The 24,415-nt window shown below is 36.3% G+C and overlaps 2 protein-coding genes and 2 non-coding genes across 4 annotated transcripts; all 4 read left to right on the top strand.

The window, feature by feature from the left end:
* Positions 1-1,836: 1,836 nt before the first annotated feature.
* On the top strand, positions 1,837-1,901 carry LOC121983653. Its single transcript, XR_006112674.1, has one exon. It is a non-coding gene; the product is annotated as a small nucleolar RNA snoR101 (small nucleolar RNA).
* Positions 1,902-2,250: 349 nt separating this feature from the next.
* LOC121983652 lies at positions 2,251-2,316 on the top strand. The gene has a single exon (XR_006112673.1). It is a non-coding gene; the product is annotated as a small nucleolar RNA snoR101 (small nucleolar RNA).
* A 2,855-nt stretch (positions 2,317-5,171) lies between these two features.
* LOC121982060 lies at positions 5,172-10,773 on the top strand. The gene is made up of 5 exons (XM_042534925.1): positions 5,172-5,413; positions 7,642-7,702; positions 7,789-8,178; positions 9,235-9,572; positions 9,667-10,773. Exons 1-5 carry the CDS (start codon positions 5,291-5,293, stop codon positions 9,877-9,879), a joined length of 1,125 nt encoding a protein of 374 aa, XP_042390859.1. The 5' UTR covers positions 5,172-5,290; the 3' UTR covers positions 9,880-10,773.
* Positions 10,635-24,324, top strand: LOC121982061 (gamma-soluble NSF attachment protein-like). Its single transcript, XM_042534926.1, has 9 exons — positions 10,635-10,773; positions 12,255-12,322; positions 12,397-12,481; positions 12,571-12,729; positions 12,798-12,935; positions 14,815-14,893; positions 23,432-23,511; positions 23,688-23,817; positions 24,010-24,324. Exons 1-9 carry the CDS (start codon positions 10,727-10,729, stop codon positions 24,103-24,105), a joined length of 882 nt encoding a protein of 293 aa, XP_042390860.1. The 5' UTR covers positions 10,635-10,726; the 3' UTR covers positions 24,106-24,324.
* Positions 24,325-24,415: the final 91 nt, after the last annotated feature.

The following is a 24,415-nucleotide window of genomic DNA, read 5'->3' as shown; positions in this document are numbered from 1 at the left end:
AATAACCAATATATTAATAATATCGATGCATCTGGATGATTTATGTGTTGTTGATGATAGTACAAATGGAATTAACTCTAAGCTTGAATCGTGGAGGAAAAAGATTGAAAATTAAGGATTTTTTTAATACAATGTAGAACTTTAGTGGAATATGCCAAATGTAGTTTCAATAATAACAAAAGAAGCATAAGATGGATGGACAGGAAATTCTAGTGAGAGTTTTAAAGATCTTAAATCTATTCATTGAGAAGGAGATAAAAAATATTATTAATAAACTAAAGAGTGAATAGTTGAAACAAAGAGTTTTTTTAATGGTTTACGTGTGCTTCATAGCTAAAATGAAAATTGAATAGGATTATAGTGTGAACAACGACCATACTTTATAGGTTATTGTTGCCTAGGTAGGAAACAACTGTAGAAAATGTTACTATAATGGAGGTGAAAATGCTAAAATGGATGTGCAAGGTTATAAAGATTTAAAAAACTACATTAAGGAATTACTTTTAGCTCTAATAGTTGATTTACTAAAAAGAAATTAGGTTAAGATGGTATGCACATGTTCAAAGTTGAGATTCTATTAGTTGACAAGTTGGAACGATCATAGCTGATGGTCTATGGGGTAGAGGGAGATGATGGTTAACATAATTGAAGGTGATTGAGGAGAGCTAAATGCCAATAGTGGTGTACTCTTGATGGCACAATAAAATCCATATAGCCAATCTCCAATGATTGGGATATCATGACTTCTTGTTGGAATCGGTCTAGAGGTTTTTGCTGGTTGAATTGACACAGATTTCTGCCCTTCTAATGTTGACCAGGTCTTGTTATTAGAACTGTGCCTCAACTGGATCTTGTTCTAGAGTCCTTGCAATGTACTGTTGACTTGCAGATAATGTTTGACATGCTCAATCAGAATATATGAAAGGAATATTTACTTAATTAGTCTATTATTATGTATATAGTTTCTAAATAATGTTGGATCTACTGAATATTGCTGCCGAAACAAAATCTTGCACGTAATTAATTAGATATTATATTGCTTTTGCATTCTATGCTTGCACAAATAAATGCATAATTAATAATGCACCTATCTAACTTGATGTTTTTAGTATAACAAGTCTTAAAATGCTTAAACCTAAATTCATTGGGAGAAATACTGCTCAATCTTTCTATATATACTAGAATTCACCTTTGGTGTGAGACTAATTCGCCTGCTCCACCAATACCATAAATAATGGTATCGACGATTATTGGTCCTCAAAATTGAAGAGGAGTGGATTTTAGATGACTCCTTGCAAGATACAATAGTTGCCATAAGCAAATATTCAAAGAAATGGGCAGACATCTCGAAATGCTACTACAAATTCAGTTCAATTCACCTGAATTAACTAGTGCTGACTCACTGAGGACTTGTCTGCCTCTAGAACTGAGCATGCACTAATAAATGTTAGGTCTTGACATAATTGCCACTGAAGATGTTAGATTTCCACACTTCATAAAGCAAATTTGATGTCTTTCGAGCTCATTCCTCTAAAATTAATTTTAGAGGTGGGTGCAGCCACTCTCCAGATGAGTGCATTTAAACGTTAAATTACAGATCCTTTTTTTATTTAGTGTTGACAGCTTTTAGTTTCAGTCGATATGTGCATTTCAGATGGTAATTTGGTGATGATGTATGATAAGACTACTGTTAACACCTAAGTTGTCCAAGATTTGTCTTGCTGTTAAGCTTGAGCAGGCTAGCATAACTCGATGAGCCTAATCATTGAACCAGTGTTGCGTCATCCACTACCCCAGTACCCCACAAGATTCTTTCCACTTATGGTGCATATGATGACTTTACACTTGATCTCTGAGCTTTCAGGTAAGTAAATATGCTAATGAAACTATCTTCTGATGCACCATGTTCTTTTACTGGTATGTTTTCCTTTATGCTGATTGTGATTTTTAAATGTAGTACTGTCATTGAGAATGCCGTTGTCTTTTGGGGCCAAGGTTCACCTTTTTTTATTTATCGGTTTTCATGAAAAGGAAATGTATATATTTTTTGTGTCAAAGTTTCATTTTTTAATTTTTTTGGTTGCTTCTTGATTTGCATGAAGAGTATCTAATTTTAAATATGATTGTTGTTGTTGTTAAATAGCAATCTTCATAATTAAAGATTATGAAGATTGCTATTTGCTACTTTTGAAGGTAGTACTGCCTTCAAAAATGCTTTTTTTTTGGGGCAAACTTATTGTGCATATGATGGCTTTACACTTGATCTCTGAGCTTTCAGGTAAGTAGATATGCTGACTGAAATTCTCTTCTGATGCACCACCATATTTAACTGGTATTTTTTCCTTTATAATGATTAGTATTTTTGAAGGTAGTACTGTCATCGAAAATGCCTCTGTCTTTTGGGCAAAGTTTCAGCTTTTTTTTTGGATTGATTTTCATGAAAGGACAATGTATATAGCTTTTGTGTCAAAGTTTCTTTTTTAGTTGTTATTTGTTGCTTCTTGAATTTCTTGAATGGAATGTAATTTTTAAATGTGGTTGTTGTTGTTGTAAATAACAATCTTCATAATTTTTAAATATGAAAATTGCTATTTACTGTTATCGAACATGCCTCCTGTTTTTGGAGCAAAGTTTCATCTTTATTATTTATTGATTTGCATGAAAAGAAAATGTATTTATGTCAAAGTTTCATTTTCAATTTTTATTTGTGATTTCTTGAATTTCACGAATGGAATATAATTTTTCTTTGTACCATCCTCTTTTATTCAAATCTACTCTAGCTTTTCTCCCAATTTTTATGTTTTGTTGGGTGTTTCTTCATGGAGGATTTTTATGAGATATAGACATTTATCTCTGTTCACCGTAGTCGTTTAATTACCACTAGACTTCTTTTATGTGTTTACTGCTTTAGATAAAGTTAAATTTATTTTTGAAAACTATTTGAGTTTGAAGCCTTTGCTAAGGTGTCTCTTTGGCTCTATGCACATTCTTCAAAGATTTCTGTTTGGAATCAACATCTGTTTGATTGGAGCAAAGAATCGTTGGATTAAATAAGTCGTGTTCTTCAACTCAAAAGTTTCACCCTGGTTCTTGGAATACAAAGGAGAAACTTGTACAAGAACTTATGCAAACCATTCTTTTTTAACTTCGTAGTTTCCGGTTTGCAGTTTCTTCCCGTTACTTTTTGATGCACAGTTAAAATGTAAAAGCAGCAAAAAATAACTTGATTATGTCTGCTATTATTTTCTAAATTCTTGTGTTAAAACATGGATGCACTATATTGTGGAAATCTATGTGAAACCTAATTATGTCAAGGTGAAGATATCTTTTAACCATTGTTAAATCTCCAAAGGTAATCACAATCACCGGAGATACAACTGTAATTGCTAAAGCATTCTTATTTAGATGTGTTGTATTTGCATCTTTATTCAACATAATGTGGTAATATCTGCACATCCAAGCTACACTTCTAGACAAAAAGAAAAGGCCTATGTGTCCAAGTATTTCTATCCTTTCTCACCGTCCATCGGATAAATCTGGGATGCACAGATTGCTCTATTATTATTATGAGCAAACCATAGTAATTAATCATGCCATATACTTGAGTTGGCTCAGTTCTCAATGGAGGGAAGTTGGTGTAGACCAAGGTGAGAGGAGTGAGTTGTTTGTTGAGGAAAGTTAAGTTTGATCGAGTTGAACCTAACTTAGGTAAGGTGGTTTTAGTTAGATTAGGAATAAAAGTGGTCATGCTGGTTGGAACACAACTCTAAGTCTTTAGGGCTAAAAAAGATTGAACATGCTGGTCGGAGAAGAGTGGGATGGGGTTAGATGTGAATCATTGAGGAGATATAAGACAAGTGCTCATCAAATTTGCCTAGGGATTTCAGGGTTAATCATCCTTCAATATCCCTCTCTAACATTGCTCTGGGTACCCTTTATTGTTGTCCTTCAAATTCAATGGTAGAGCTCCATATCTAAGCTGGGATCGATTTAATGCTCCACTGTAGTCTCATATGGTGAGTTGTAACTAATCCATAGAAAAAAAATCGAATCTAAATCTAAATGGTACACTCATTCAAGAAGTTAAAAAAGGGAAATAGTTTGTATTTTAATTAGTTTACTCGAAATAGGGATTAAAGTTTCTTTTGTACATGACAAGTCGGTTAAGCGAACTATCTCTCTCTCTAAGTTGTTTAATATCTTTAATTCTTGGCCCTTTCCAAGTTATCCTAGCGGACAACAAATTTTGTAACATGTCAAATTAAACTTGTTGTACCTTAGATAATAATTTCTTAACTTTAAAATTTACCATTAAGATAGTTAAATTTGAATAACTTTTCATCAATGTGCGCAAATATATATAGAGCAATGTTTCTTAGGGACCTTTATTTTTTTTCTTTTTAATTTATTTTAACTTTTGAATTTAAAAAATCAATATTTATATGTATAAATCCTTAATATATAAATATATCCCCTAAACACATTATAATATTTCATAAATATTTAAGTATGTTTTATTTTTAACTTTTCTTTTTACTAAACATTATATAGAGATAAAATCTTAAAAAAAAAATAATTTGAAAATTATAATCCAATTGGGATGCATGAATCTTAAAATAAAATCTTAAAAAATATTTTAATTAATTTTTTTAATTCAAAATTTTAAAAAAATAATAATAATAAATAATGAATATCTATTATTTCGATTTTGAATTTTTAAAATTTAAAATTTTAAAAAAAATTAAAAAGGATATATATATATATATATATATTTGATGTTTTGTTTTTTTTTTAACTTCCGATTATACCAATAATGAACATAACTATATATATATATATATAAAATACGAATCACGTGTCATGTATTATATGAGAATAATCTACAGACTACAGGCCCTGCCCATAAGATTGTCATTAAAATATAACGTGTGAGGGAGATAATTGACCACTGTAGTATGCGACAATTTATAAATGATTATTCATTGTCATTAAATAACAATTATGTGTAATAAGGATGAATAAGGTCATTCACTTGATACTTATCATTTGGTACTTGCATAAAGATATGATTATGTTACACAGAAGAAATGGATTAGGTTAATTAAATACGTGTTTCTTAAAATGATTTTTAATAAATATTATGAGTCGAGATAAAATGATCCAAAAATTCACCGGCGATAAAAAATTTCTCCTTCACAACGCCAAAATTGATGCTACTTCCACCCTCAGCGGCGTGAGGGTTTTAAGACTAAAGTGTTCGTTTCGACGAACAAGGAAAGCAAAGCGTCTGATGACGATGGCGCTCTCGTTTGGGTCGGCTCCGTCGTCGTCCTCATCCTTCCGCTGGTCTTCTCTCTCTACGCCCTCCGCTTTCCCCCTTCCTGCTTCGACCTTCTTCCCGAGGAAGCTCAAGGCAAGTAGTGATTGTATGTACCCCTGTAATTGATAATTGATCTCCGGCAGAACTATAGTAGAAGGAAAGTTGAGTCCAGGGTTGGAATTTTTCGTAATTGTCTATGTGCTATACTTCACATGCAAGTCGGGCTCTATCGCAGGTAGGTTTTGTCAGCAAAAGGAAGTTAGTTCTTTCTAATATCGGCCAAGTTGGCATCGTCGTATGCAGGAAGTTGTGGTTTTGCTTTAGTAATGGTTTTCTTGTTCTAGATATCACAACTCCAAAAAACAGTAGTTTTACAATGTGATGCTGCATTGTCCAGAATCTTGTTGCCATAAAATTAAACACTGAACAATCCCATGTCTATGTTATGCCCATTATCAATATCAGATAGTTAAGCATTATGACAACAAGCGTTAGTCTCAACTATTTGGAGTCATCTAACATTCATTAAAAAAGTTGAGATGGAGAATTTCATTATTAATGATGTGAAGCAAGGACTATGGTTTATGTTATGTAAAGGCAGTATCAAGTGAATCGTATCATTCAAGAGCATCTCAATAATGATATTAAATATACCAAGCACGGGAACTAGAGATTGTATCAGTTATTCCAATATATTTATCTATTCTGTTACTTTTCATGGGTGCACCAAAAGTTCACTTGTAAGCATAGGTTTGTTATGATAAACTAATTTGAAATTAATAGTACCATAATCAGAAGAAGCAATAAGGGCAAGAATTCTCAGAGAGACAATAAAGGCACTAGTCGACTCGATGAGAGTATTAGAGCAACAAGTTCTTAGGCAACAAGCACTAGAAAATGCTCTTTTTTTTTTGGAGACTACAAATATAAAAAAATTATGAATCAACATGTGTTTGAAATAATCATGTAAAATTGCTCATTTAATGTTGATGCTATCTGATATAGGCAGCATGTCATGTGTTTTTTAAAAGGATTGTTATGTGACATAATTAGGCACCTTTGGTAGTTGAGGTGAATTTATGTCAATGCAATGAAGGCACTGAGCTTCACAGGAGTATTTTTTCCAATGGACCTTAACTTTGAAGGGTGGAGCCATCCTTTCATCAAGGGAGGCGCCTCATACATACTTAGCAATTATGAATAGGAAATTTCTTTCCTACGCATCCAATAAGATCCCAACACAGTTGTTCCATTACTCAGCAAGAACTTGACCATATGTCCGCATGCACACATGCTAAGCTGCAAAGAAATCTACATCAACTAAGGTATTGGCACATTTCCCGTCCAAATGAGTCACCCTCTCTACTTTTTGCTAGGAGGATTCTTCTTTTGGGAGCCCTTGGGCAAATGTTGATGTGAAACTCAGTTTCATAGCTATGACATGCTACAATTTAAATCTTCATTCTCTTGCTAATCATCGCACTCCTATAATAGGTCAATCGATAACCTACGTTTGCAAACTCCACAAATTTGAGGATCCACCACTAGAGACCCCTAATTCCGATTTTGCATTTTCAAATCGTGTTTATTCCACTAAGGTAAGAAGAATATCTGAGGTTAATCAGCGCCTAGGATTTCTCCAATTGTTGTAGAAACTGTCATTAGTTGGAGTTTCATTGTCTACCTCCCCCTCTAATTTTTTCAATCATCAGAGCCTTGGAACTTTTCATCTTCTTGTGTCAAGGTTGTGACAGTGTTTTAAACAATTTATCGTCTCATATTGGGTGACACAAACGAAATTTGGAACCATAGATCTGAAGCTTATCTTTGCATTTCATAAGATATTATTTTTTCTTCTGATTATTATTCAACATTTTCATAATATATCAACCACCTCGTTTGTCTTTAAAATACAAGTTCACACTGTCATCACCCATCTGCTGTAACTTTTTTTTTTTTGGAAAACTATTGAAGTCAAATGCTAATGGTGTCAACTAAGTTTAGCCGTACCTGGGATTGATCCATTAGGGTGGTTACCCAATCCTAATGTATCACTGGGTAGTGGGTGGTATAAGTCAATCTTTTCCCAACTGCTACATAACTATCTTTGTGCTACTATTGGGTTTGAACAAAATGGGTTGTAAAACATGATCTTATCCTATAACTTTATTAAAATTAACTAGTTTCTGATCCTTCTACTTTTCCCCATAATATTGTTGCTTCTGTACAGTAATATAGTAGCTTTTCATCAACTGGATCGTTTAGCACATTCTGTATTCTTTAACTATAATTATATTTTGATAATTGTTATCCTTTTTCAGTCAGCTTCATTTAGGTGTACTGATCAAAAGACCCATGAGAATAGCATGCATAGAGTGAAAGGTACCTTTTATTATGATATTAGTATATTTTTTTTTGCTTTTTGTCTTTTAGATTGCTGATGTGTAAATGTGTATGTAACTGATCAGGACTACCAGCACAGACTTCCTATAGGTATTTGAAACTGAAGAATCAACCTCTGAGCAGGCGGCTAACTTGTTTGGCTACTTTTGAAGCCCCATCATCCTCTTCTGAGCTTGAAGCTAATATAGAGCTAGAGAAGTTTGACTTGGATTATCAAGAAAACTCCCCAAAAAGCAGTCTGTCTGCTTTTTCTGGGAGATCTGATGGAAAACCTGGGTTTATATCATTCCATGGTTACCGTTACCTAAGAAATGAGGTTGAAACTATTTCAGGGGAGGGAAGGTCTAGAATTCTTTGGTTTGCTGCACCAACTGTATTGGTAGCCTTCTTGGTTTTCCCCTTGTTTTACTTGCGAAAGATACTTTCTACCTTTTTTGAGGACTCTTTATTTACAGGTATACTTTCTTGTACAATTGTGATGTTAAATCTAGACTTTATTTGCAATCATTTTGGTATACTTGGATAAAGGCCAGGGATTAGGGCTTAATGCAGCCCTCTTATTTTTAATCTGGCATTAGAGGTGTCAGATACATTGCTCTTTTATGACCGCATATACATGTAAATTTTGTGAACATATCAAGGATACTACCTAGCCTATAGTATGAACATTTTCTTCTGGTACAGAATCAAGTTATTTGGCCTCTTGATAATGGAACTTCGTCTTGTATTTATATACTAAATACTCTGCAGCAGCACGTGGTCAAAACAACTGCAAAAAAATGTTTTTTTTTTGTTTTTCTTTGCTGAGTCATTATTTGCTCAGTTCCTCCTGAACACGAATCATATGAGAGCAAAGACTGGAAGCATTTTTTATTCTAGTCTTTGCTATTGTAGGAACACTGCATTCCTCTATATTTCATCGTCACTAATCAGTATGAATTGGAAAGTATACTATGATTTTTTTTAACTGACTGTGCACTAAACCAAATATCATTTTTTTTTTATATTGGCAACACTGATCAGTTTGTAATGAATCCTAGAACTTGGAACTGTTGTATACCAGTTTCTGCACATATTCTTTCTTATTTAAATGTATTTATGCATTTGCTATGTTTTGTAAAGAAACAAGATTGCTCACTCAGTCACTCTGCATCTTCACTAAAGAAAACATCTATCAAGAAGAAAGATCTACTATTTTATGCTATACAACTTATTAGTGAATAGTAGATAACACCAAGAATCACATGAACAAGAATAGTCCAGGACATTATTGCTTGTTTTATATAATGTAACATCAGCGGTCCGTGTATTCATCTGATTCACTGGATTCTGGGTTGATGCAAGGGAAAATTTATATAATTGTTGCCATGTTTTGCTTTCATATTGAAGTACAATTGATTCAACAAGTTTACTCTTTATACGAGGATAAAAATCTACTTTGTAATTTCCATTCATTCTTGCTCATATTATGAAGTTTCATCGTGGTATTAATTATTTTTTTCTACGTACAGATTTCCTCATATTATTCTTCACAGAAGCTCTTTTCTACACTGGAGTTGCAATCTTTGTTATGTTAATTGATGTTCTGTGGAGGCCTATTCAAGCTAAATTACATAAGAAATTATATGTGTTGAAAATTCAAGGTCTTCGGTTAACTTCAGTAGTTACATCTGCTATGCCACTAATAATACCTCTCCTGACAATGGGCTTGGTTTGGCCTTGGACTGGACCAGCAGCCTCTGCTACTCTAGCACCATACTTGGTTGGCGTGGTGGTACAATTTTCTTTCGAGCAGTATGCTTCTCGTAAAACATCACCTGCATTGCCCGTTATTCCCATTATTTTTCATGTGAGTATATAACTGCAGATTGTTTTTGCTGTTCGAATTTTCTTATCTGCGAATGGTTTTGTATGATATTAAATAACTATTTTCATGATTTCAGGTATACAGGCTGCACCAGTTGAACAGAGCAGCTCAGCTAGTGTCTGCTCTATCTTTTTCAGTTAGAGGCACTGAGATAACATCGCATACGACAGCCATAAGCAACTCGCTAGGGGTGCTGTTTACCGTTCTCCAAATCCTCGGTGTAATTAGCATTTGGTCACTCTCAAGTTTCCTGATGAGATTCCTTCCTCCTTCAGAAGCAGTTTTCTAGTCATTACTTCATTTGAAAGTTGTTGCTGAAGAACTGGTCAGCTTCCAATAATATTACTGGTTTACAACTCTGGTCGATCTGGTAAAATGGTTGATATTGAAATCTGCAAGTGTACCAGATCTGGCAGTCATGCTACTTTACTATAACCTCGATAAGTCTTTCATGAGAACTGCTACCTAGTAGCTGTCCCAGGGGTGCAGAATCGTTGAACAGCAAACACAGTTGATATTAAGAGCTAAGCTTTAGCCAAAATTCTGTTATTTTGGTTTTTTTTTCTTTATCTTTTATTAACTTTACAAACTGTAGTCGTGTGTGATTAATTATCGTCGTTGAAAATGAATATATGATGCAAATCTACCCCTCTAGTACCAACTCATGGGCTGTTTGAAAATGTATTGGATTACAGATAAGGAAGATTTTTTTATATATATTTTACCACTGTTGTATCAAGTGTTTCTTTTGTTGGTGTGACAATGTGGTATTAAATGGCATGACCAGATTCATTTATTAAATAACACGATGAGGCGGAATTTGTTAGTTCAGATTTTCTGTTTCGAAATCATGTTTTTCCATGTCTTTTGTCAATTCCACGGTGATAATATCTTTAAGATATGTCTAACATCTTTAAAATGATTTTAGGACAGATCCGAACTCCGAATTTGTACGGTGTCAAAATCCATTTATCGGTCCAAAATCGCGTCCGTCCGAATATCGAAACGGTATATGATTTCGTAGCGTAATTATTGATCATCGCCAACTCATCGTCTTCTCTTTCTGCTTCGAGACGCGACGCGGGCGATAAGCCAGCGCCGATCGAGGAGGGGGCGCAGCGAAAAAGGGAGCAGCCATGACGACTCAAGATCCCGGCAAGCTTATGGCCAAGGCCGACAAATTGTAATCGCTTTTACTCCCTCTGCGGTTCACCGTGTTATGCTCTCTCGTTTTCTTCACTTGCCCCTTTCCCATTGTCGTAGCGATTTCATTTTGTTTGGTTCCTTGACATTGATTCTTCTGTGCTTGTAAACCGTTATTGTGTGGCAGACGAAATTGCCTTCTTGGATCCATATCCGAGTAGTTGTTTCTTTGTCAATTTCCGGGCATTTTTTGTTTTACTTGACTTTTCGTGGTTTTTGTTGATGGGTATTATTAGTAGTCATTGATATGGATGCATTTCAGATGAATAATGAACTGTGTTTTAGCAAATTCAAAATTTGGATGTGCTAGTATAATACTATCATCTTCCAGTTGTTCCTCAATCTTGTAAAGGCAATATTTCGTTTTAAACTGATTATTAAAAAATAGTTCTGTTGTCTTCTGTACAAACCCAATCAAGCGAGATCTTATTTTTTTAGAGCAGAAGATAGTGATAATGTAGGCATTTTCATTCTTCGGTTAAACTTAGATGCTATTCTTTGGCGTTTCATCCTAAAATTCGGTTGGAATATTAGTTCAGGAATATAATATGAAAGATATAGCTGAAAAAGTCAAGGATTTTTTTTTTTGTTCTAGTTCAAACCTTCGGTGTAGATCAGATGGATGGATCCATTATTAAAATTTGAATCAGAATTTATAGGGTCAGAGTTGTAAATTTCTGACCCTATAAATAGAATGCATCATGAATGTGCTCAGCAGGTATACACTCCTACTCTCAAGTTAGTCTTAGATATAGGAGGTTGAAATTAAGGAGCGGGAATGCTATTTCCTCAGACGTTCTACTTGGAGTAAGTGTTTTACTTGCAGTTGTTCTTACTTCGGAGTCTTACCTCGCAGAATTTCTAATCTTGAATGAGTCTTACCATAGAGATAATCTTACCTCAAAAGGTCTTATCCTAGAGAGAGAATCCTAGAGTTCTTACCTTAAAAAGTCTTACCTCAAAGCGAGATTCTTACCTAAAGTTTTACCTTTAGGGGAGAGTTGTTCTTGGATGAATTGTCTAGCTCCCATTAGTATCCTATGTGCATTGTGGTACAAGCATGACAGCCAATACAACACTCCTTTATATCTTCAAGATCAAAATTATATAAGGATGAATTTAGCTGTCCCTACTGATATAGTTCTTGCTCGGCTTCCAGCTTGACTTGAAGTTGATTTACATACAAATTATTGTTTCAGATTTTATTAGGATAATGGACAAGGTTCATTTCATTGCTAGACTAACATTTTGTCTTAGCCTATCTAGTGTTCATTTTAATTATGAAATTCATATACTCGTCCTATAATAGAAACAATCTTTTTTAAGTCCATGGGAGTCTTCATCGACCTTTCAACCAAAATGCTGAGCTGTCCTCGTGTCTTTGTACAGGCTTTTTTTGAATGAGATCAAAGACTAGTTTTGACTGTGTGAACTTTTCTCAATGGGTTTCTTTTACTGCAGAACAAAACTCAGTTTTACAAGATGGAATGCAGATTGGAAGAATGCTACTGCATTGTATGAGCAAGCTGGTTGGTTGATATTACTTTTGCCTCTTTAGTTGCAATAACTCTTTGGCTTGCTTATTAGTTTCATTCTTTTGAAGCTGTTGGCTATAGATTCAAGAAAGAAAATGAGAAAGCAAAAGAAGCTTTTGAAAAGGCTTCCAAGGGACAAGAAATGATTTCCTCGTATCCTTGCTTGCTTTGTCATTTGCTAAAATCCATAATTTGTATTTTCTGATAAAGACGGATAGCTGTAATCCTTACAAGCTTTACAGACCTTGGGATGCTGCCAAGCATATGGAGTCTGCTGCTTCTTTAGCAAAAGAGCTTGGCCACTGGAATGAGGTTTCTGACTTTTATAGAAAAGCATCTGAATTATACAGAGAATGTGGAAGATCACAGCCTGCATCAGATGCTCTAGGAAAGGGTGCTAGGTGAGTCAACTTGGTGTGAACAATGTTGTTCGTTAAATAGCGCTTATCACATATTGGTTTTACCACAGTGCTTTGGAAGATACAAACCCTGATGAAGCTGTTCGGTTGTATATTGATGCTTGTGAAATTCTAGAGGAAGATGGGAAAGAGCAAATGGCTTTTGATTTATATCGTGCTGCGACAAGCACTTATGTTAAACTTGAAAGGTGAGGAGCTTTACATTATACATTCTAGTTAGCTATATGAAGTTCTTGACTACAATATGTATCTACATATGTTCACAATTAGATCCTTCCTATTTCATGTGTCAAGCTTCTTGTGCATTAGAGCATCTCCAAATTAGCAGAAGTTAGTGGTTTGTAATAGTTTGTGCACAATCTGGTTCATATCTATTATGCCATTCAACATTGAGCTTGTCATTTGAAGTATTGATTATTGATTACTCACGTTTTTGTTAAACTTCCTGAAAGTCTAATAGGACTCCTAAGCAGTTTGCAGACTAAGTTTTGATATTTCAGCAAATATTTTGTAGGTTTTACGGAAGGTTCTGTAAGACTTAACTGATGAGTGAGACAGCCATCAAACTTTCATATTCTGATTATGTCCCCAGTTACTTCTGAGTTCCTCTCTCCATGGAGGCTCAGAGCCAAACACCATGATTACCAAATTATGGATATTAAAACCTTGTAATTGCATTGCTAATATGGTGTTAACAGTCAACACCTACTCAAGTTCATTGTTTCAAGTAACAGCCATGTTATGGATGATGGTTCTGTAGAAATTTTAATCTCGAGTTTCATGTATTGTACAATGTATTGTCTATTAAAAATTGATTGATGAAAGGCAGTGCTCATGACACACTACACTGGCTAGTTCCATGTGCCATCTGAAACAGTTCATTCCCAAGCACATGCTTTTCTTAACTCTATTGTATGTTTCTCACGTTGAGATTGGCTTGCTCATGTTGGGTCAGAATCATATTACGTCAAATTTTTCTGGTACTTAACCTACCCAACCCAACCCACTTTAACTGGGTTTGAGCTCCTATCTACTCATTGAAGCCTGTTCAGGCAGGGAAGTAAGTATTTAAGTCTAGTTGAGGAGTAAGTGAAATTTGCAGTTCCTGATTATTATCTTTCTCACTCTAGCTACTCATGGTTTGAGATCAAGTTTTTGGCAAAATGATAGCAAATGAACCAAATCTTAGTGGACTTCCATGTTTGGGTTCATAGTAGGGTCCAAGGGAAAACCTGGGTGGCCAACTTGTTAACATTTTTGTGAGTGGGTCAGTAGTCTACAAGATGAACCACCTTTCTGATTCTTTGCTTTTGTATATGATGGAGCAGTAATTTTTTAAATTAGTTGTTACTTGTTTTGGTTCCTGAGCATGACACAAGTTGATGACTGGTATAAATCAAAGTTCAGCAGTAGAGAAGCACAACACTCAGCACAGAAAATATCTCAAAGACTGAGAGCAGTAGTAAAACCACAACTTTAATAAAGAAATTCTGATACCACAAGATAAATTGATGGAAGCTTTGTTTTTGTAATTTATTGCTCAACGTCCTCTAATGTCAAATCAGATAAGCTTGAACCAGTGACTAAATTTCACGGGAATGCAGACAAAGAGCCAAGGTATATGTGCTTCTATAATCGACAGTTAGACCACACATTATAGAGCAATAATATGGGTACAAGACTAGATTTGAAATCATTAGCTGTGGGCTGATAAAATTGATAAGTCCATAAAAGCAAGAATTTGCCTAAGTGCCCAATTTACATCTTTATGGTTTAACAATCTGCTATCTTGTTTCAATTGATTTTTTGTTGAGGATTCTATAATATAAATTATTTGATGATGTTTATCTTGTCTGTGATGAAAATTTAAAGTGTATTATTGTAAACTCACGTTGACAAATCTTCACAATGCACTACAAATACCATCTGATGCACGAGCTGATAGTTTTGTTGAGATTTTCTTGCTACTTTTGCTTGAGTAAAATTTTCATACATTTTGTGTAGGAAGTGTACACAAAGTGTCTAAGTTAGATATCAACTTCTCTGATTCATGATTTTCTTTGGCAGATATACAGATGCTGCAACTCTTCTTTTACGATGGGGTGTAGCAGCTGATAAATGCAATGCTGTTAACAGTCAATGCAAGGTGTCATTCTCAACTTCATTCCATTACAGTATACAAATCCATTATTTATACAGTTTATGTATATTAAATGTAGTGATATGGTGAATAACTTGCCACTAATTTGTAACTTCCTATTTCATTGCACAACAATGGACAAGATCTAGTTGTATTGTATGGATTACAAAGGGGCTCTATGAAGGGGCTCAATGCAGTCTAATCTTCTAATAAGCTCAAACAAATGTTAGTGATACAATTTTATATGGTAAAAACAAGTTCTAGTGGTTTGAATCTTTAATGTCTAGCTCAAAAACTATTTATGATATTTGTTTTCTGATTTTAATTAACAATTAATTTTACATAAGTGTGCACCCCTTTTGGCTTTATTTTCTGATTGCTTGGAAATTGGAATCCGCTCAAATGTCAATTGGATCTGAATTTTAGGAACATGATACTTGTATGACTTCTTATTTGTAGAACAAGTTTCCATCATTGGAGATTGGCTATATGAATCATATTCCTGTGTTGAACTCTATTTGGGTTTGGGATTGATATTGGTGGGTTTTTTGGATCAACAATAGCATCTTATTTATCATAAAAGTAATTAACTAGAATAGTCACACCAAATAAAAAGTTACTCTAGAAAATTAATTTTGAATGGTACTAGGAAATGAAGTCAAAGAAACTAAGAAATGAACAACCATTTTTTTTAAATTGGAAGGAACTACAAAACATGAAATCCAATCATAAACAAACTTCCAAAAGGTAGCAACTTTTTTCAATTAACCACCAAAGCTATTCAATAATGCAATCTGAGAAAGACGGAGAGAAAGTACTCCTAATTAAGGTTTATGATACCTTTCTTCTACCAATCTTCGTGGCTAGCTGATGCCCCCAGGGCAGGGTTGAGTTGGCTAGTGCGGGGTCGAGTTGCTACGGACAAGGGTTTGAATCGACAAAGCCGAGGGAAAAAAGCTCTTCCCGCATTGACCAACTATAGTTTTCTGATTTACCTCCTCACAAATAGTTGTGGGGCCGCTGGGGTGGCGGATTCCACCTTTTGCTATCATTAATGGTTACCTAATGCAGGATCAACCCAATATAACCCCTTGATCTTCAAAAGGTTATAACTTTTGATTTGGGACTCAGAATCAAGCTATGTCAACGCTCACGCATGCATAATTTAAAGATCTACGTTTGCTACTAGAATTCGTAACCACCAAGTTTTGGGCCCCCAAAACACCATTTAGGCCCTTTTCTAAGCCTTCGAACATATTCTTTACCATTTTTAGTAATTTATGTTTTTATGGTATTTAGGGTATTTTTGATATTTCTGGTATTTATAAGTTAGGGATTGTCTATATAAGCGTCTTGTTTTGATAATTTCTTTCTGTTATGAATTTTCTTTTTGGGTGCGATTTCTTTCCTTTCTTTACAAGATAGGAATTGAGGTCTAGGATTTCTTTCCTTTTTGAGTCTTACGGTCTAGAGTCTATATAAACAGTTGTTTAGCTATTTGAGGATTATTCTCTATTATTAACAAAGCTTTCTTTTTTTTGGCAAATGACAGATTTCTCTTTGTTTTCTTAGGATTCTCTTCTTGCCTTCTCCTCAATTCCCCTTTCTCGTTAGCCTGCAGGATAATCACTATCCTTCCTAGTGTCAGTTGGTATTAGAGCAAATCAGATCCATGGAAGGGCATCGTGGTTGCGGTCACAAGCAGTTCCGATGGAGGAAGGCGAGCACCTTGATTGTAGCGTTTATGACATAATGTTGATTGAGGATTTACAGAGGCAAGTTGCAGATTTGACCCAGTGTGTAGCTGAGGCGACACAAAACCTAGAGGATCGTGAGATCTCAGATCGTGGATATGAATTTCCATCGAGAACCTTTATCACCAACGAGCTACATACCACAAATGCCGTGGTCGGGAGGAGCCCTATGGAGACCTCGGTTTTCAGTTTGAAGTGCCCGAATTCTATGGTATGTTACTGGCAGAGGGCTTCGTTGATTAGATCAACGAAGTGGAACGGATTTTCGACTGTAAATAAGTTCCAGATCAAATGAAGGTGTAGCTGATTGCCATCAGGCTCAAGGATCGAGCATTAGCGTGGTGGGAGCAGATGCAATGATCGTGAGATAGATAGGGCAAACCCCAAATAACTAACTGACTCGGAGAAGATGAAGAAGAAGATGAGGGAACACTTCCTTCCTTTCGCTTATGCCCAAATTCTGTTCAGCGACTTTACTTGTTGAGACAGGTGCGAGATTGGTCGATGAGTATACGGGTGAGTCTTCCAGTTGATTGCTCGAAACGATTTATTTGAGACAAAGGAGTAGATGGTGGCATGATAGTTAGAGGGGTTACACAGTCCTTGCTATATATCCTCAGCCTTCATTCCTTGTGGACGATTTTAAAGGTCTTCCGGCATATATTGGCCATTGAAAAGCACATAATCAGAAATCAGTGGGTAGAGGCGACCAAAACAGCCGGCTAATTTGCTCTTAGGATTCTCGTCCTTCATAGCAGTAGCCCCCATAGGTAAATTCAAAGGCCTGTTTCAGGTGTTATCATTGTGGTGAATAGGGGCATAGGGTGAACTAATGCAAGAAACCTTCTCCTGTTGATCCAAAAGGTAAAAATTTACTGATCGAGGAAGACGTGAAAGAGGAGACAACAATAATTGACGACATGATGTACAGTAATGCCCATAAGACTTTGGTTATGCGCAAGAGTCGGTTGGCTCCCAAAGGCGATTTAGGGGATGAGTGGCTGAGAACCAATATTTTTCACACCATCTGCGCTGTTACGGATAAAGTTTGTAAGATGAGCATTGACAGCGGCAGTTGTGAGAACATAGTATCCGAGGAGGTTGTTCGAAAATTACATCCAAAGATGGATCATCATTCTAAGCCATATAAATTGTTGTAGTTGAATAAAGACAACGAGGTAATAGTAAACAGGTGATGCCTCGTACCTTTTTTCAATTGGTAGCAAATATGTTGATAGTACTTGGTGTGACGTGGTGACCATGGATGCATGTCTTGTACTACTGTTGGGACACCCTTGCAGTATGATTGCAGCATTATCTACGATGGATGGAAGAATACTTACACCCTTCACATTAAGAGAAATAAGATTGTATTGGCGTTGCGGCGAGAAGAAATCACTCCAATTCCCTTAGCCAAAACTACTAATCTGCTTTCACTATGCAGGTTCTTGCATGAGATGGAGAAGGGAGGCGAAGTCTATGATTTGTTGTCATGCCATAGCGATGTCCTAGCCACGAATGTTGTTGCTAGCGGACTTTGATGAGCTAATGCCAGAGGATCTTCCTTTTAAACTACCACCTATGCGAGATATCCAGCATCAGATTGACCTTGTTCTGGGGTCGAGTTTACCTAATCGACTAACATATCGCCTTAGTCTCAAGGAGACTGAAGAATTGCAGCGATAAGTGATGGAATTACTGGAGAAGGGTTATATCCATGAGAGCATGAGCCCATGTGCAGTTCTTGCCCTACTAGTGCCGAACAGGATAGTTCGTGACATATGTGTTGATAGTCGAGCCATCAATAAGATTACAGTGAAGTACAGGTTTTCAATTCCCCGGATCAGCTATCCAGTTCTAGGGTCTTCTAAAAAATTGACCTTAAAAGTGGATACTACCATTCAGAATAATGCATGGAGATGAATGGAAGATTGCATTCAAGACGCAACATGGGCTATATGAGTGGATGGTTATGCCTTTTGGATTGTCTAATGCACCCGACACATTCATGAGGTTTATGCATTAGATCTTGCGACCTTTCATGGGAAAGATTGTGGTGGTTTACTTTGATGACATTCTGATCTACAGTCCGACATGGATATTATACTTCGATCACCTTCGTGCTATTTTTGAAATGTTGAAGACGGAGCAGTTATTTGTCAATAAGAAGAGTTCTTTCTTTATTGCATCATAATTTTTTTAGCTTTATTGTGTCTACTGATGGTGTGCACGTAGATCAAGCAAAGATAGACGCCGTCTTGGAGTGGCCTCAATCGAGGACCTTGCATGATGTCAGAAGTTTCCATGACTTGACTTCTTTTTATTGTAGGTTCATCAGAGCACTTTGATTGCTCCTATCACCAAGTGTCTCAAGGGACGAGATTTAAAGTGGTCTGAAGAAGCATAGGTTAGTTTTCAACTGGTCTAGCAGAAGATGACCAAGGCGGTTGTGACACTTCCTGATTTTGACAAAGTGTTTGAGGTCAATTCTGATGCATCCGACATTGGCATAGGGGGTGTTCTGAGTCAGTCTGGGGTCTAGTTGCTTTCTTTAGTGGAAAGCTATTCGGATAAGAATTATTCTGCCTACGACTTAGAGTTTTATGTCATTGTTCAATTCTTGAAGTATTGACGTCACTACCTAGTATAGGAGTTCATCCTATTTACTTATCATGAAGTCTTAAAGTACATCAATGGTCAACATAAGCTGAGTAGGCGGCATGCCAAATGGGTGACTTATTTTCAGGAGTTCACTCTGGAGTTTGAACCGTGTCGTAGATGCTCTGAGTCGTCGCTCTTCATTACTTACCACTATGACTACCAAAGTTGTAGGCTATAAGGTCTTCGCAGATATGTACGCAACTGATCCTTCATTCGGAAGGATATTCTAGGAGGTGCATAATAACTATCTATTTCGTGGGTTGCAGTTGTGTATTCTAGATTGCTCTCTAAGGCAGTAGATCATAAGTGAGCTTCATAATGAGAGACACTTCGGACGTGATAAGACATTGGTCCTTATCTCTGTCGATTTTTATTAGCCTAAGTTGGACTAGTGATATGGCTCACTTTGTAGACCGATGTTCTGTATGCCAGCGGTCAAAGGAGTTCTCACCAATACAGGCTTATACACTCTCTTGTTCTAAAGCTCCTTGGTTCGATGTCAGCGTGGATTTTGTATTAGGATTACCCGCACCCAACGAACCTCAGATTTGATTCTTGTTGTGGTTGACAAATTTTTAAAGACGAGACACTTTGTAGCTTGCAAGAAGACTATGGATTGTCCATCTTTACTTGACGGAGATCTTGCGTTTACATGACTTCCTTGGTCCATGACTTCAGATCAAGATACAAAGTTCATCAGTCATTTCTGGAAGAGCTTATGAGGAAAATTGGGCACGCAATTGAACTTTAGCAGCACCTACCACCCTTAGACAAATGGTTAAACCGAGGTGGTGAATCAGAGTTTGGACAATCTTCTAAGATATTTCATAGGAACTAAGCCGAAGCAGTGAGACTTGACGTTACCTCAAATAGAGTTTCTCTACAACAAATCGAGAAACATGACTATAGGTTTGAGTCATTTTGAGATTGTCTACGGGCTGAACCCATCTGGGGTTTTGGACTTAGCCCCTGTTCTACATGTAGAACAATTTGGTCTTAAAGCAAATGAGATGGCAGAGCATCTCTAGGGCATTCATAAGCATGTAAAATTGGCAATTCTTGAGAGCAATATCAAGTACAAGATTCGGGTTGATAGTCATTGTCTACTTTTTGAGGTTGGAGAATCTATGTATTAACTCGTGATGGTTTCCCTATTGACAAGTATAATAAATTGAAGGATCGGAAGATTGGACCGTGTGAGATACTGTAGAAGATCAATGATAATGTCTACATGTTGCGCCTTCCTAGTCATTTGAATACTTCTAATGTTTTCAATGTGAAGCATTTGACTCCTTATTCGGTGGATGCTGATGAGGCAATTGTGAACTCAAGGGTGAGTTCTTTTCAACCCGGGCATACTGATGCAGGACAATATGACCCCTTGAATTTCAAAGGGTCATAATTTTTAACTCGGGATTTGAAATCAGGCTCTGTCAGTGTTCACGCATGTAGAATTTAAAGATCTACGTTTGTTACTAGGGAATTTGTAATTGCCAAGTTTCGGGCCCCAAAATCACCATTTAGGCCCTTTTCAGAGCCTCCAAACATATTCTTTACTATTTTTAGTAACTTCTGCTTTTATGGTATTTAGGTATTTTTGATATTATGGGTTAAGGATTATCTATATGAGTGCCATGTTTTGAAAATTTCTTTTTGTTATGAATTTTCCTTTTTTGGTAGGACTTCTTTTCTTTCTTTACCAGATAAGAATTGAGGTCTATATATTAGGATTTTTTTCCTTTTTGAGTCTTTGGGTCTAGAGTCAATCTAGTCTATATAAACACTTGTTTAGCTATGTGAGGATTAATCTTTTATTATTAATAAAGTTTCCTTTTTTGACAAACGACAGATTTCTCTTTGTTTTCTTTGAGTTCTCTTCTTATCTTTTCCTTAATTTTCCCTTCGTATTACGGATAATCGTTATCCTATCCGACATCATTAGCTGAAATAGTTTTTTTTTTTTGGAGATGACCAGTGTATTGTGTCTGTACAAATTGGTGTCAGTCATCATGATTGAAGGGAGAACGAAGAGGACGAAGATAGAGCAACAACACATGATTCCCAAATATTGCAGTTCATAGATGACTTGCTGTTCTTTTAGACGGTTGACCAAGATAGAATTCGTAGTTTGAAGGTGACAGTAGAACTTTTTCTCTTTACAGTGGATCCAAAATTAATTCCAACGAGTCTTCAATCTCATTACTTGGGAGAATCCCAAGAAGAGGGGACATTGTTACTGCACCTTCAGTCACTTTGTATCCAGCTATGGTCTATACAATTCCAGCTTTGTTAATCTAGAGAATGGAGCTTAGAAGAAGTTCCATTTGACAACTGATTAGTGTGGAGATGAAGGTGGTCAGATGCCTGGCTTCCTGGACATAGTCTGCAAGCCACCAGGTTTAGAGGATTGTGTGTAATCAATCTTGAAGTCTTTAATTGTGCACTGCAATGCAGATGGTGATGGGCTTGGGTAAATAAGGTGGATGTGATTTGGGTGAGAATCCTCCAAAGAACATACTTGAGAACTTCAAACTGGATGGATATGACCACAGACAAATGATCCTTCTTATGGAAGGAGTTTTTTAAGGTGCGTGATGTTTGTTACAATAAGTAGTATCACAGCTCAAGTTTGTAGAGTAGTAATAATATACTATGGCACCTTAGATGGCAGGATGAAATTGTATTACCTGAACTGTTCTGTCTGCCTAGATAAGCAGGTGGAAGAGAGGGATGTGCATCTTTCTTGGGGTTGAATTTCAGCAGACCAGTTAGGATCAGAGATTTAACTCAAATTGCATGAGAGGTTGGGGATGATACTACCACAAAAATGAATATAGTTTCATTTGGAGGTGGAACCTGGGTAGCAAGTTCTCAACTGTGTTTGTGATTTTCTGATTAACCTAGGAATTCAGGATGGGGCTGTGTGTTAAGTTGTTTGAATCGTATGACCTCTAAAAATGCAAAGTTCTAAACTTGGATGATACTGAGAGATTGTGTGAATACTACAGTTATGTTGACAAGGGTTGTGCCACTACTTTATGTGCTTTGCATCTTCTATGCGGTGGAGCAGAAGCAGAAATTGAAATGTGTGAGAACTTTTTTTGATTATAAAGTGCATGTGTTGATTGGGATATCATTAACACAGATTTAAGTTCACTGGTATGGTTGAGCATCAAGTTCTCTTCAAGTAATTGGAGAGGATGCCTCTAAGATGTGGTTAAATGCTGGTGCCTGGTATACAAGCCTGGCACTATGCTCTGGATCACAAGACATGGAGTTATGTTGAGAGAGAAGGAAATGGACAAACTGGACTTGCTTCAAAGGTGGAGAGATGGGGTAAATCTCTGGAGTCTGAGGGGCTCTGGCTTCAAGAAGAGATCTGTCATTACTTTAAAGAAGTATCTCTTTTGTTGTGAGCCCCTTTAATGTGGTTGCTAACATGGTATTTGCTATGCTTGTAATAGGCAGCTCCTGTGCCTGTAGCTGTTAATCTTTTAGGATACCTCAAATAAAATTTGAGGGTGCTACAGCCGCTCCAATCCTTTTTTTTTGGAAAAAAAAGGCTTCCCTACTTAGGGTTCCTGTTTTTTTTTTTTTACTGGAGAACTGCCTGCTTGCCTTTCTCAGCCATTGAGCTAAACATGGCATATCTTCCTCAACGTTCCTTATCTGTGATCCCTGATTTTCATGGCTCTCTGTCAACAATGTATTGAGTTGAAGCTAACATTTTAGCACTCCCATCTCTCCCACATGTAACAAAATGATGGTTAATCCATGGTTCCAAGATAGCTATGAAGAAATATCAAAAGTGGTCAAATTGAATGTCTAAGGCAATGAGTTTTGCTGTTAGACTGCATACAACCTGGACATGACAAGTGTGTTTAGCTAGTATCTGCTAGATCAATAACATGATTTATTTGTTCAACAACAAGAAATGGTTAACCCACTCATTGCTGTCAGTTATATGGTATCTATTTATCCATTGAGCTCTACAGGAGCTATCATCTTGGCAGTACTGCAGTTCATTTACATCTCTTTTTGTGTTTCCTCGGTCCAAATATCTACAGCATCATTTTTTTTTGTGCTGTTTTCTTCATTCTTATGTAACCAAGCGATTGCTTTGTTTCAGGCTTACTTGAGTGCAATCATCATTTACCTCTATATGCATGATTTCCAGCAAGCTCAGAAGTGCTACAATGATTGTTCTCAGTGAGTTCAGTGATTATGTTATATAGTCCATGAAATAAAATTCAAATGTAACATTCAAACATAATTTATGTTTTTCTTGTGATTCTTATGTTCTCATTCAAGACCTTTCACATTTTTCACCCGCGGTTACTCTCATATCGTTGATCAACTAATTCTGCTGTAACATCTCTTTCCAGAGTTGGTGCATTTTTAAGTAGTGACCAAGGTCGTTGTGCTAGAAAATTGTTATCCGCATACGAAGAAGGTGACATAGAAGAAATTAAGCGACTTGCTCAACCAAGTCCAATTACACATCTCGATCATGTGGTAACATATTTTTCCCCCCTACTTGGCTACACTAGGATACTTACATGGTTTTAGATTTCCACTATACTTTCTATAATAATCAGCATGTCAGATTATCAAGTGAATGCTTTTGAAGTCGTCTTGTAACATGCGAAGGTCTAATTTCAAAGTTTTCTATGTAGTGCTAATTGATTCTATTGAACTCGTGTGCAGATTATCAAGCTCGCAAGGAAATTGCCTACTGGGGATCTGAAAGAGCTCGAGAAAGAAGAGGATAAGGAAACTTTGGATGAAAATGATCTCACATGAAATTTCAAATGAGCAAATGTTTGATGTCGTATTTACCAGTGATAAGGCTCATACATATACATAAACTGCCAACGACATTTGATGTGTAAACAACCTACATTTCCTCGACTCGTCTTTGTCGGGTGTATATTTTCATTAGACTGCATGTTTGAGATTGTCTCATGTTGACTTCAAATTATGGTAATCAGAGAGAGCACATGATCCTCTAGCGTTGATGAAGCACATGGTCCTTTTTTGTCACCAGCCGCTTGATCCAAGGCAATTGCCTTGTCGCCATCTTTCCAAAGGATGCAGTTCCTCTCTCAAAGGA

This window comes from Zingiber officinale, chromosome 5A (genome assembly GCF_018446385.1).
Source record: "Zingiber officinale cultivar Zhangliang chromosome 5A, Zo_v1.1, whole genome shotgun sequence".
NCBI lineage: Eukaryota > Viridiplantae > Streptophyta > Magnoliopsida > Zingiberales > Zingiberaceae > Zingiber > Zingiber officinale.
The sequence above is the reverse complement of the archived record's forward strand: the minus strand, read 5'-3'. Positions and strand labels throughout refer to the sequence as shown.